We start from the raw sequence: 14,786 nt of genomic DNA, 5'->3' as shown, positions 1-14,786 counted from the left end.
TGGGGGAGCATGCAGAGGATGAGGTGACACATACCAGATTCTCCTCACACAGCTCCCGGAACTGCTGGAACTTCTGGGACATCAGCAGCTGGGCACTCCCCACTGCACTGCGGATCTTCCCCATGACTGCAGAAAGACACAGACACATGTGCACACACACACACACACACACACATACACACACACACACACACACACACACCACAATGCAATTACTCACGGAACCGCATACTGCAGGCATGTTGCACCGCTAACAGAGAGGGTGCATTAGTAATGCAACACACAAGGATGTGCAGAATCCTCTTCTACCTGCCTCTCAAGAACAGATTTCTTTTAGGGAAGTGAAATAATTACTGAAGAGCACTGAAATTCAAAATTCAAAGCTATACTTTCTAAAAAGAGAAGCTTGAACACACAATCCAAAAAAACACATTTACAGCACAGTTCTTCAAATCAAGCATATGGTCCTAAAACAGATTTTAAGAATGTAATGTTTTATTTCTCTCACAATGCCAGTTTACCAGAATGATATGTGAAATAAACAAGGCTGTGCTGTATAACGGGACTCCACTGGCCAGTCATATTGACTCACATATCTCTATGGAGAGGAACTGTCACTGCATACATTACTCGACATGAAGAGAATGGGATCAGAAACTGAGAGGGGGAGTAATGAATCTGCACTACAGACACAACCCCTTCAGGATGTGCGTGTGTGTGTGTGTGTGTGTGTGTGTGTGTGTGTGTGTGTGTGTGTGTGTGTGTGTGTGTGTGTGTGCGCACATGGTGGCATGGGAGCTGGGAAAACATAACCTTGAGACAGCCTCCCTGTTCTGCACGTTCTGTGAGAGAATCTCTTGCCTGGAACCATAACAACACACTAGCTGCATAAGCAATGACATTTTCTGTAAGACATGAAATCAGCTGCGCAGTAAGGACAGGTAGAAATACAGTGCCTACTGCCTGAGGCTTGTTTGCTCCATCTGGTATGTGTATGTGAATAAAACATATTTAGACGTGCACATACAGACATGTACTGCTGCGTGTGTGTGTGTGTGTGTGTTACGTCAAGATCAAATAGTTGCCTGGAAGGGGCACTGACAGAAACCCCTTCACTGTGTTTGTGTGAAAGATCATTATACAGTGTATCTAGAGGACAGATGTGTGGCTGGGGCCAGCAGCAGCCTATTGATAAGTATGCACGGTATGTCTGTGGAGGCCAGAGGGCCTGAGACAGGAACAAGCAGCTATTGTGGTCCAATACCATGAATACCAGCACCCTCCAAATCAGAGTAGAGGAGAGGATAGGAGAGGAGAGGAGAGGAAAAATAGATCTAATATCAGTCTTATATAATATAATTTATATCTTGGCTTCATATCTTGACATTTAAAACCAATGATTCAACTCACTCTCATCAGGCAGCTCATTCTCCATCTCATCTTGCTCCATCTGCCTACACCACCCCTCCATGCGCTCTGTCTCGGCCTGCAGCAACTTGAGGAACCAGCGGCCGTCACGGGGGCACACCGATCGGCCGACAGCCTCCGAACCCTCCGCCTCCGGCTCGGCCACGCTGTCCATCCAGGGGTCCGGAGGGGGCAGGATAGACGGGTCGAAGCCCACCTCCCCGTAGTCATCCCCGGCACAAGCGTGGTAGTGGTTTCCCGAGCCTTGGATGCTGACGGTGGAGGTGGCAGCGTCCCGGGAGTGTTGGCGCGGCATGGTGGCGCAGTGACGCGGCGGCAGCTCTGGGACATCTGTGGGGTCGTCGAGGTCAGCCTGCACAGCCGTGGTTACGCTGTTGGAGCGGGTCATCCTGCGGTAACTAGAAGAGGAAGCAAGAATAAAGTTAGGTGGTGAACAAAAAGGTATTGTTCTTTTTTTTTTCACCTGGTATGAATCTGATTTTATGCAGTGATTGAATATACACACTCAGATCGTATAGTAATACCACACAGTGCCTTCCTTTTTGCAGTAATTATGATAATATTGTTTACACACAGTTCTTGGAGGTGCTCCCAGTATGGAAAATTGAAATGATCACAGTGATCTCGTCACTGATAGTGATGAATAGCTTTTGTAGTGTGGAACATCTTTTTTGTGTTTGTGTGTGTGTGTGTGTGTGTGTGTGTGTGTTTTGTCACCTGCCTCATTCAGAAGCAACAGAGTGTGCAATCGTCTGTAAAACCACTAGCTCTGCTTTGGGGGCTGATGAACATACATAAATAGTGCAAGCACACAAACACACACTCATACACAAACACACACACCTGGGACCCTTCCCTACAGCTGGGTGTGCCATGTCGTTTTTGGCTCAGAGGCTTTGTGGCACTGTTGGGGCAGCCTCTGCCAAGTCCCTCCACACTGTGTGCAGGAGCGGACCCACATACACACACACATGTGCAAAGATTAAATCAACACACACACATACACACACTTGGCTACGTTCTATAGAGTAGCTCACCATCCCAGTAATGAATGGGACGCCAAAGGGATGCGGGTGTTTTGGGTGTGTGTGTGTGTGTGTGTGTGTGTGTGTGTGTGTGTGGGGGGGTTGCTGGCCAGAGAGCTGCGCAGCGATTGGACTAACCTGCGGTCTAATCACTGCCAGATTACAACTCAAAGTGGTACAACACTCCAAGCACATCATTTATTAACAACTACAAAAATGTACCAGGGCGCAGCTCACTGAGCCACTCGAAAAAAAATTACTGATACACTTTGTAGTGTACACAAGAGCTTGCTAGGGTCAGGAAGTCCAAAGATAAACAGAGAATATAAAAGCAGAATAGTTCACATCTGAGCTCAACACATAAGTTCTCATGCAAACGTTTTAAGTCTGGTATACCAAGCATGCCATATCCTATTATTAAGCATGTCTGGGTTTAAATATTTGTTAGTTCAGTCAATATGCTGCAAATTAGTAAGAAGTAACAACTTTTCCAAGCCAGAAACAAGACTGAATTGCTCCTCTATTAGCTGTACTCCTATTCAAACATGCCGACAATCCTCTCGCACATGAACCTCAGCTTGACCTGCCTGCAGCATGACACACACAAATGATCACAGCTCCATCACGTCTGCTTCAGCCCATCTCCGGACGCACACTCCTCCTCGGTGCTCCCCATTCATCTCTACCTCCCCTTTTTTCTCATTCATCTCTCCTCTTCCGTGAACACGAAAAGAGAGGGAGCAGGAACAAGGGAGTGGCTTCGGGGGAGATCAAACAGAGTGTGTATATGCTCTACCAGCAGCCTGCGAGTGTGTGAGTGTGTGTGAAGAGCAGTTAAAGAGTAACTCCTCCGAGCAGGTGTTCAGTTCTAATGACCTCAGCCTGCTTTCTATCAGCCTGCTAACAACTTCCTGCAGGGGCAGAGACGGGCAAGGCCAAACACAGCCCAGACAGAAAGACAGACATATCAATAAACAGGAGGCAAAAGAACAAGGAAGGGCATTTCAACAGGGAAGTCAATGTGAGGGGGGAAAACTAAGAAATATGAGGAAGGTATCTGGTCAGTGGGAAAAGGAGCAAGTAAAAATGCAGAAAGTCCATGTTCTCATTTCATTCGTGTGGTCAACATGACGGAAAGTTGTTAAAAAGAAAAAAAAAAAGGGGGGGGGGTGTCTTGCATTCCATAAGCTACAGATTTCAGAAGGCCTCTTTACCTCCAGGCTTTTATTACTTTTCCTCTCATCCGCAGAAAGCATGACTCAAATCACAACCATGAGGAAATATCGAGGCATCGATAAACAAAAGCAGCCTGATGTCTTATTTGGTTGTAGATGGAAGCTCAAAACAAGGTGAGGAATGTTAAATGACAGAAAACACAGTGTTACACAGCCACTCGTGCTGCTACGCACCACAAATACACATTTAAAAAGTTGCCCGTGCACCCAAGCCTTCCTGTTTGTTTGCCAGTAATGACAAACCTTCAGTCAGTTGGGAGAAAAACAAAAAGACAGGGAGGTCTAGCTGTCATTTAAGTTGATTTTTCAAGACGGTTGTGCATATGGTTTAGTCACTACAGGACAATGAGCAATGCCCCACTGCTCCTGTGACTGCAAAGCCATCTGGTGACCACCAACCCCAGGCCCTAAAAAACAGAATCTGTCAATCCATCCAACATTTTGAGATCAAATTTTAAAATGTTTTTTTTGTGCTTACATACTTGATGTGCACTATTATATAAAAAAAGACATTAAATCAGTATAATTTAATTTGACATGTATTAAAAGCTCAACTCATATAGATCTGTACAGTCCTGCAGAAAGAAGTCTGTGTAAAGACAAGGCATGCTGTTTGTTGTTTTCATCTCTTTTACTCCCCCTCAGTTAATCCGAGTTCAAACAGCAAGGTGAGGTTATGACCGGAGACTGCTGCATATAAACACACAGATTCTCACTCACACACACACACACAGACACAAATAAGGCAGGTTGAGCACTGAAGCAAGGCCGTAGGAGTTTGGCACTCTCACTTGTCTGGAAATCTAATGTAGGGCCAGCATGCCCAGACCTCCCAGGTACACACACACACACACACACACACACACACACACACACAGTGCATGCCAACAGGTAAAAAAAAAAAAAAAAAAAATCTAACATGCACCAACAAAAATACCGTCCCACCTATTCCAAACATTAACCAGAGAAATGCAGAGGCTGCAGTGCTGCATAACATCCCAGCCTCAGCAGACTAGAGGGTGTCTGGATGAGTTAATATTTGGCTTGGCAACTACAGGAACTCGGAGCTTAGTCAGTCAGCTGAGACCTCCCCTTTCAGAAAGTCCATCACATTTCCTGACACTGCGTGAGTGTGTGTGTTAAAGTTCTGGACTCAGCCCTCTCTGTGACCTTTGATTAAAGGTGATGTCTCTTTGAATTCCTGAAGCATGCCTCGGCTGCGGTGTGAAAACCAGTGCCGTGGCTAAATTTGTCAACTTCCTTCACCAAACAGAAGGTCATTGTTTTGACAGGGTGAACGAAAGCAGACAAAGAAGCCATAAATGCCTGCGTGTCCCAGCAGAGGCCTTGATAAGTGTGGCGCAATGTGAGCTAATGAAACAGCGTGCACACTAGGCAGCTTCTTCTCAAACTGGGCACATGTTGCAGAATGAGAGGCTATAGCTGACAGCACAGCAGTCTCTCAGTGCTCAGAACTAAACAAACCCAATAAAACTCCCTCCCCTTCTCTCTCTCTCTCTCTCCCTCCCTCCCACACATACACAAACACACACAACCTCAAAGTAGCCTGAATCACAATGACTGCAGCAACAGATGGCTGTCAACTCACCCCCTCCACCTTCCCCGTCCCCTGTACCACATCCTCTGGCCCAGCTGTCACTTTGGGCCCCTGGCTGAGGGGGCTCTGACGCCAACCTCCCCTGAACTGGGGACAGCTGCTGCGGGAAGCCAGTGCAGGGGGGCGAAAGCTTGCACTGCACACTACAAACCTCTCTCTGTGTCCATAAGTCCTCTTCCTGTCCATGCTATCTCTGCCTCATCCCTCCCATCAGACTTATCCAGTTTCATTTTTACAACCTCCTACTACTCCTCTCTTTCCTCTGACTACTCACCATCGCTCATCCTCCACCTGAATTCCTATCGACTGGAATTTGGACTGCTCCTCTGTGGGCCCTCCTTCCTCTGGGTCCACCTAAGAGGAGGGGAGAAACTGTCAGAAAGCATGCCAGGGTTTTATTTTAGAACATCCACAGGAACCACGGGTGCACCCACAGACCTGGATCCCTATGGAGAGGCACTTGCGGAGCGCTTCCCTCTGCGCCTTGCTGTCTGCAGAGACGTGCGCGACGGCGGAGGTGGTGGCGGTGGCAGTGATGGTGATGGTGCTGTTTGTGACATGCTGGCTGGCCGGGCCATGCACCTGAGCGTTAGCCGCCTCGATGGCTGCCGTCAGGGCCTTCATGCTGTCGATGCTCTCCGTGGAGTTGGACAGGCCCGGCTGGGAGCTGATGCCCGTCCGTTGGCCCGAGCCCCCATCCATATAGGCATCCTGGGCAGACTCTGTGCTGCTTTGGGCTGTGATGGATATGAAGGGTTTGGATGGGGTGGTGCGTGGTGGGACAGGGGGAGGTGTCTTCTTGTAGGTGGTGATGCATGATGACACTGCAGTGGAGGAAAAGAGAAAGAGAGGGAACAAATAAGTAAAAAAAAATAAAAAATCTCAATCTATTAATTAAAAAGGTAAGTCGAAACTTTAAAGAAGCATTTCACCAATTTTACACATGAAGTTCAGTTTACTCAAAATGAGGAGGACTACATTGCCTGTGAAAACTGTTACATGATGTCATTTGCAGCTTTGGAGGGAGCTTGCAAAACTCGAGAATGTCATCAGGGTTATTTTGCCTTTGGCTCGAAATTTTTCAATGAAAATGCTGCATAACAAGCTTGGGGATGTAGAGTTTGACAGACGCACGTGTTTAACAAGCAGGGAGGGGGTCGAATGAAAGGTACAACTGAGTTGCTTTATGTAGGACGTGTTTCTGCATACTAAGGCCTGAATGTCAAGATACAGCTGGGTTGATGCAGCTGCAAATAATTACAGTCCAGCCAAGAAAAAGTAAACATGAAGAAGATAATAGGTACAAACGTAAAATAAGCAGAAACAGCAGAAATGTCTAAGTCGAAAATTTGTGAATGAAAGTATGGAAACAGCATATATTTCTATGCTTAAAAATATATGATGTCACCACATGACTCTGGTGACAGCTGACACCTTGACAGTTTACACAGAGGTCTTAGGCCTCTGTGTTGGAGTCAAAATGGACAGAGATTAGGGCCAACTTTAACGAATCAGAGCTTCGTCCAGTAATAGGATTATGTCAGGCACTTGACCCACTGATCTAGATGGTTAATCCCTCTACGCACTTACTGTACACATCGAGAGGAATTTGACTTTGCCATATATAGCCCTTGCTGTTGTTTACATGCGTACTCGCATAGTTGCAATTTAAATGATATTTACAGTTAAGCGCAGACGTTTAATGATGTTGTAGCTGGAGCGCTCAGTACAGTCTAAAGGCTTTGTGTTAAATCCAAGCAAATGGATGATACTTAAAAAAAAAAAAAAAAAAGCATCATAGTGCTGCTCGGTAACACTCTCCCTCTCTCTGTCTGCGCTCTCTCCCTCTCAGATTACTTCTACAGGTTCTGCACAGACAATGGAGCCTCTCACACAAACTGAGTCTGTGAGTCTGTAACATACCAACAGACAGAAAAAATAAAAGCATAGCCCGTCTAAAGAAAGACAACATCAGCCACGTCCTAACTACATTATGCCTTGGAATCTCCTTCCTGGCCTGGTGCTATCATCAAAAACTAGGTCGCCCTCACTGTGCTGTGCAGCAAAACTAGGACAGCGGGTTTCCTGGATCCCTTTAATCCCTTCAAAAGACAAACATCCTACCGTGCCGGGATCGCTGCTCAGTGTGCAGCAGACAACTGTTGCCGGCCACACCCAGCATGAGCAGCCATGTCTAAAACTATTAGAGCGGGATGTTGTTTGCTTTGTGTCTTGCCATCTCACTGACAGCTACAGAGAGGCCCAAACACATTGGAGGTGAACAGAGGGCTGACTTCATCCTCTTGGTTTGTCAGAGTCATCCGCCCGTCCTCCCACCTCGCTCCTGCCTCGCCCGCAGTGATTGGATGATCCCCGTCGAGATTTCAGTCAGGTTTTGACAGGCTGGAAAGTCCTCGGATGGGATGAGTGCTGCGTTGAGATGAGATCATAGCTGCTAATATGAGTGTCTTTGATGGTGGCGTACCAAACCACAAGAAAGACAAAAGAAGTGACTTACTGTGTTTCCCTCCGCAGCTAAATGTCATATGCGTTTCTTTTGAGATAAACTGCATATGTAGGAATTACTGCCAAAGCCATCCCACAGGGAATTATCTGAGCATGCCACGATATGCACCAGTGTCTCGACTTTTCACAGATGTCTAGTGAATATGAGCGACATCCAGGGCTAATCTTCAGAAAGGTCACTAAGTACAGACCCACAAGAGAACCAAAAAAAAAAAAACACACAGTGAACACACACATGCACTCACACAGAGGGAGAGGGCGAGGTCTTGCCCCTATCAGCCGTGGAGGTTCAAAGGATAGAATGTCAGCCCCCTTTCAGAGCTTCTATCCCCTGAAGTCATCTAAAAGTCACATTTGTGTGTACGTGCGTGTGCGCGAGCATGCGTGTGCGCGTGCTGTGTTGTATGGGTACGTGCTCCTCTTCGTTCGCTCGATAAAGCGCCGTATGAAACAGGAGACAACGCGCCGCGTCCCACCTAGCTGTCACTGCGAGAGCCAGACACGCCAGAGAATGACAGGGGTCTTGAATGCCGAGACAGGTTAAGTAAACACACTCAGGAGTCAGAACAAGCCCACGCACACACACGAGCCTGCAGAGGCATAAAAATAACACTGACACAACCCAGCTTAACGTTTCAACCTCTCCACATCAAGGGAGACCACAGACTTCCTGCCACTGATATACTCTCCGTCCATAGGGAGTTGTTGTCAAAAATGACCTGCCCCATGCCAATGACTGCTATGTGAGGGTGTAAAGACGTCATCAGACTTTAAGCTAAAATGAATGGATTAAAGTTCCTTTGTTAGAAAAACTCTGAATTTTCTGACTCTTGTCTGTCTGACACTAGCGAAAGGAAAAGCATCTGAGCGAAACTACTGTCCCGATAAGACGAGGGCCAAGTTTCCAGTTTTCACAGAAATGATAAGAAAATAGTTTGATCCTCCTGCAGCCATGAAAGCATTAGACAACGCCGCTGCCCCCGGACCTCCCACACACACAGACAGTCAAGGACGGAGTGAAGTAGGAATGTGACGCAGGAGTCCATCAGACCCCTAAGAAGGAATGTGGAAAACTCTCTTCACCAGCCACAGATAAACACTGAGGACCAAAAAAAAAAAAAAAAAAAAAAAAAGTTTCTCTCTTACTTTATAATATCAGGTTTATGCAGCTTTGATCACAGAATAGGAGAGGCAACACTCATATTCTCTTTTGTGCAACAAAGAAACCTGGGAGTAACTTCCTCACTTAATGGGAGTGGGGTTGTGGTATTTCATCTCCCTTCCCTCAGAGGTAGGTGCAGCCTGCTGAGAGTATTGTCATCGCAAAGAAGAGGAGAGTTTGTGAATGACAAAACTCTAGTGGTTCTCTGCCAAATCCCTCTTTTGACAAATGCTTCAAAAGTCCCATGCCGACAAGTTGGTGTGAATAGCAGTTCGTCTTGGCAGAGCACACCCCTCTTGATAATATCAAAGAAAGCCCTCTTCCCTCCTCTGAGGCAAAGCAAAGTCTCCATTCATTTCTCCAGCATTCAGAACAAAAACAGACTTGCTTAGCCATCTATTTTTTTTGGCTCTGCTGATCACTGTGTCCCATTTGTGTGTCTGCATAGGTGTACGCTGTTTCCTTTATTTAACCACTGTGTTCATGTTACTGGACAGATTGAAGGCAGGCGGCTGCCTTGTAATCTCCAATCTGTGTATCTGTGTGATAGGCCACTTCAAAGAGCAGACGGTTTGGTCTAAGAGGCTAGCTAACAGGAACGAGCTCCCCCGCGCGGGGGCCAAGGGCAAATCCACCACCATCCAAACAAATACAAAGGCCAGGAAAGGGGGCGGTCGGTATGGGGGAACATTGACAGCTGAGCCCAGCTGCGCTGTGTTTGGGATGAGGGTCTGCCAGAGGGGAGAGGGCAGAGAATAGTGAACAGAGAAGAAGAGCTGAACAAGTCTGAGGAGGAGGAGGAGGAGGGACGAGGGTAAATCAGAGTTACTGCCTGGCTCCGTCTGCCCGCTCCCTGTCCATTTGTCCGTCTCTCTCTCTCTCTCTCTCACACACACACACAAGCACAGAGAACCAGCTGGAGTCCTTTGTGATTGCATCACCATGGCGACACATAGCAACATGAAGTTTGCTGGGAGGCTTGGCGTTTTACCAGCAGCAAGCAGGGGGGAGCTTCTGTTGGCCATTTGTTTACCTTGACAGGGTACACTGCAGCTGCACTGACACTCACCTAAACACCAGCCAACAAGAAAACACAGCAGGAATAATAGGTCGCAGCATAACTGAATCAAACAAACAACAGGCTCTCTGCATAGACAAAAGAAGTGAATGGTTGCAAATGCATATCTAATTATGTTTCTAGCCCTGAAGCGGCAGCTTTGTGCGGGTGAATGCTGAACTCTACCAACCAGTTTGTCTTGGATCCTTGTCAAAAGGCTTGTCACTGGATTTCTGGGACAGGGTCATTAGATGACAATAACCTGTAAGTTTTACACCGTGTGACACATGGTGTGTACTGCTCTTGTGAACAACAATGCAAAAATATAAGACACGTCCTAAACGACTTAACATGGCCTCCAGTTAGACAACTTTAAGTCACTGTAAAAAAAGAATTACAAAAGGCCTTGAGTTTCAAAATGTTTTGATGTGTTAAAATAAGCTAAGATAGTTTGTTGCTCATCACTTATCACTGTTGATCAGCTAATGTTGCAGAGACACAACAAACCCTGCATACACCACATACAATAGTGCTTTAATAGGCCTCTGACAGCCCTCTGAGTCACCTGAACGTCTCACTGAGACCCTCATGTCAGTCTGCGACTCTCGACCGCCAGAGGTCAGAGGTCACCAGAGAGGGTTTCTGCTTTCCAGATGCCTGAACTCTCTCAGACACAATAGCTCACTGTGTGCGCCTGCGAGTGTAAATGTGAACAAGAGTAGCAGTCTGTGAGTGGCTTTTAAAGAGGTATATTTAACATGTGTGAGTGCTTTTTGGTGAGGGAGTTTTCAGTGCAAATGGTGCCAGAGTTGTAAACATCCTGCACTAACTGCTGCATTTAAATTGATTTCTTGTCATAAGTTAAACATAAGCATGCATATCAGTACAAAACATTTGTTAAATATGCCTCCGGTGTCCTCAGGCCAACAGTGCTATCAACAAAGCTGTGTGCTCAGTGTGCCCCTTTTGACAGAAACCCGTGTCAACAGTGGGTAACTGCTCTGGCAGGCCTGCGTCTCCTGAATCACTAGATAAGAGTGTGTTTACAACTGTCAGCCGCCGCTAAATCTGGCAGGCAGCTGCTCCCTGTTAGGCAATAGATTCACTTCACTTAACCCACTTTCCTGTGTTCCAAGTTCAAATAGAGAGCCCGGTTACCTGCATTCCTCTTTTATGGCCCAACGCTCTCCTCGTTCTGTCAGTCAGTGACAGGCAGGGAGAGACATGCTGAGAGCTACAAATGAAAGGGGCGGGGGAAATAAAAATTGAAAGTTCAAAACATTCTTTTTAATGCTCACATTAGCATCAATACTCCCTCTGCCTTGGACATTTAGTGTTCTGAGGTTTACCTATGGGAGGGTGGGGTGACATCACTCTTGAAATATGCAACTGATTCTTTTATATTCCTCTAAAATATTAAAATAACTAACATTTATTTTAACAACAGTGTAATTCCTATCATCAACAGTGTAGAAACCAGTTAGATGACATGTATTGCAGGTACAATTATCCAGGATTTGGTATAAATATGTAATCCCAAAGTTCCCCTCAGTACAGTACTGTAGCATGCGGGCTAATCTCCTGAAGACTTTTCTTACATGAAGGGGGTTTTCTCATTAGACCTGCCCTGTGACGGCTCCAGGCCGTTTCCATTGTTCTCCCCTGCTCCTTGGCAAGGGCTTTACCCTGACTAGTCCACAACCACATGAAGAGACAAATCAGTCTTTTGTTTCTGTCCAAAAGACCTGCCTGCAGGGGGCTGAAAGAGAGAGCATGGTCACTCGACATAAGGGGAGAGGGAGAGAGATAAAGAAAGAATAATAGAAAGAAAAGTGAGTAAAGGAGGAGAGGAAAAAAAAGGGGGAGAGGGCATGGGATAAGTTTTTTGTGCTGTTTCCTTCAGTTCCTGTACATTCCATCTGCTTCGTGGGGCATAAACCCTGAGTATTAGCCCTGACGCTAAAGCTAACACACCCACACATGTCACGCATGCTTTCACTGCACTCATTTCCCACAGTATTGCTCACCGGCTGACTGAGACTATAAGAGTAGACTGGCTCGCTGTGCAGAGTGACACATCGCATGTGCCGGCAATGACAGCATAGTCGACTGTAACAAGTCGCCGCATACTTAAAAACAGAATCATGTAACTGGAGAGGATCAGTCAGTCATTAAATGAAACTGGATTTGTGATCGAGCAGTGACTAGGTGTAAATAAATCTCTGACTAAAGAACTTGTTAAAGTCAAGCTCACAGAGATAAAGACAGTGTGAAAGAAGAAGAGAGGACAGGCTCTTCATGGTGGCATTTTGTGTTGCTAAGTGGATAATACAGGCCACTTAGTCCAGTGTCTGGTAAACTAAAAATACCCACAACAACACAGCAATGTTGCCACCACACTGTCTCCAAGTGTTTAAACACAGCTCCCTGATAAAACATGACAGACTGTCCACAAGAACTGAAAGTCTGTGGAGTTACAGCCGAGTACAGGGAAACATAACCGCAAGCCTGGGGAGTAATGGACGCTGGGACAAAATAGCAAACACACGGTCAGACGGACAAAAAGACAAGAGGCTGACACACATACACACACAAGAACCAGCCTCAACTGAGAGGGCTGAAACACAATGCCGATGTCATGTCATTACATGAAGGATCACTGCTTGCTGCAGCTGCTATTTACATATAAATGCAGCAGAATGTGGTCAAAAGTTCACTTCTTCTTTTCTTTGCTACAAGCTCTCGGGGGGGATTAACTCCAAAAGTCATAACTTGATTCATGAAATGACTGGGCACAAAAAGTAGCAGAAAGCTGGATGGCAGTTTTTACAAGCGTTTTTGAGTTTACTCTTCCAGGAATGCCGTGAAACATCAGCGTCGGGTGTTGTTTCACAGTCCTGCATTCCTTCCTTCTTTCCCCCTGTTTGACGTTCTTTGTCCTGACCACTTGCACATGGAGGGGGGAAAGGAGACACTGGCGGCTTAATCCACCGCCAGAGGCATGCTAAAGCCATCTGGGCCCAAAACCAAACGTCAGGCCTTCTGCGTCTCCTATATAAGAGGAGGGATGGGGCAGGCGGGGGAGGACGGACGGAGAGACGGAGATGGAAAGTTAAAGAGAGAGAGAGAGAAGGAGGAAAATGAGAGAAAAAAGGGGGTGGGGGGGGTCAGAAAGGTAGGAGGTACAACAGGGGGCTAAAGGGGGATTTGGAACAAGAACCAGGCTATACTGACGCCTACTGTCTTTTGTGGTTTCCAGTCCTGACCCTCTGACCCTATACATCCTGTTGAAGGAGAGGAGGGGTGTGGAGGGAAAGACGAGATGGCAGCTATAGGCACTGGCTGCATGTATGCACATCTGTGTGTGTGTGTCCAAAGTAGCGGGCAGCACGTATCGGGATAAATCGAACTATCTGAGAAGATGACCCGGAGCTCTATCCGTCTCTCAGGTGTGATTTTTCACACCTCTTCCCTCTCTTCCTGTGTGTTTACATCCACTCCCTGCAGAATCTTGTGGGGGAGAAACAATGGTCTCTCCAACATTCCCACTCTCCTGCCGAGAGCACTCGTCTGTCTCCTGCATTCCTTTCCCCATTCATCTCTTTCTCTCTCTCCCTCCTGGACAGAAAAAAAAAAACTCCTGCTACTCTTAACACGGGGGAGGGGTCTGAGTGTGCCTCTTAAAAACCTCTGAGTGGAATCAGTCCCCTTGAACACCCCCCCACCCTTTCCTCCCCGTTTTACTTGGTTAGTGAAGCAGCAAAGCTCAAAGAAAGGGAGGAGAAAGAGGAGATGCATTCTTTCTCTCCCTCTCGCTGTCTCTCAGTGTGTACCGGGGGTGAGTTGTGGCTTATTTTTAATGACTAGTTAAAAAAAAAAAAGAAAAAAGAAGGAGGGCTAGGTCTCTTCCCCGCCTGCCACTTGCACACAGGCTCAGTCACTCAGACACACACACACACACACACACACACACACACACACACACACACACACACACACACACACACACATACTGTAGCTGAGTCTGGGACTTTCACAGAGAAGTCTTTAATTTGCACTGGGGCCTGGCCTCCCACACTGCACAGCCCAAACCACCCACTTACAGCCATGCACCATTCCTCAGAGTTACTCCAACGTCCTCCCTCCCCTCCAGATCAGTGAAAGCGAAATGAACTCTCAACCACACAATTTAGCTGTCAAGAAAAGTCTCAAAACTTTCAATATTTTGCTAAAAGAACACAGCAAAACACATGTTTTTCTCCCCTCGAGAAAAAAACTAAACAAAAAAAAAAAAAACTCCCATCTCCTCCAGGAGATTTAAATCTATATCCCAACCCCTCTTAGGTTTTCATTCCCCCAGGGCTTTGAGTTTGCTGGCCCTGCCCAGCTTCAGCATGCGGGAGCCATGAGGATCATCCACAGTCAACGCTGAGGAAATCCTTTCGGGGCTTTGCTTTTCCTTTGCTCTCTCTGATGCCAAAACACAGACAGGAAGAGCAAAGAAAAAACAACAAAAAAAAAAAAAAAACTGAAAAAAAAAACTGAAAAAAGGGAGGAGATGGACTGGCCCCACCTGACAGAGCAGACCCTGTCCACCTGATGTGACACGCCAGATGGGCTCTGTTACATCTTGACATTTTGGGAAAGTAATCCTCAAAAGTGAACCACAGATTTCTTGATTTTCACAGGAAACTGTTGTATGTGTTCTCTCTGCAGAGTGGGGTGGGTGGGGGTG

At 46.6% G+C, this 14,786-nt stretch overlaps 1 protein-coding gene across 2 annotated transcripts in view; it reads right to left on the bottom strand.

The window, feature by feature from the left end:
- Positions 1 to 14,786, bottom strand: part of dlgap1b (discs, large (Drosophila) homolog-associated protein 1b) — an 86,276-nt gene that overhangs the window by 2,478 nt on the left and 69,012 nt on the right. For both annotated transcript variants that reach the window (XM_023420094.2, XM_023420096.2), the window contains exons 7-10: positions 5,745 to 6,130; positions 5,581 to 5,660; positions 1,411 to 1,826; positions 35 to 126 (exon numbers count right to left, since the gene is read on the bottom strand). In XM_023420094.2, the coding sequence (XP_023275862.1) occupies positions 35 to 126; positions 1,411 to 1,826; positions 5,581 to 5,660; positions 5,745 to 6,130 (974 nt within the window). The remainder of the gene's footprint in view (positions 1 to 34; positions 127 to 1,410; positions 1,827 to 5,580; positions 5,661 to 5,744; positions 6,131 to 14,786) is intronic.

Source organism: Seriola lalandi, unplaced genomic scaffold, assembly GCF_002814215.2.
Source record: "Seriola lalandi dorsalis isolate HSWRI2012SDOR001 ecotype SW California unplaced genomic scaffold, Sedor1 jcf7180002054616, whole genome shotgun sequence".
Taxonomy (NCBI): Eukaryota; Metazoa; Chordata; class Actinopteri; order Carangiformes; family Carangidae; genus Seriola; species Seriola lalandi.
The sequence above is the reverse complement of the archived record's forward strand: the minus strand, read 5'-3'. Positions and strand labels throughout refer to the sequence as shown.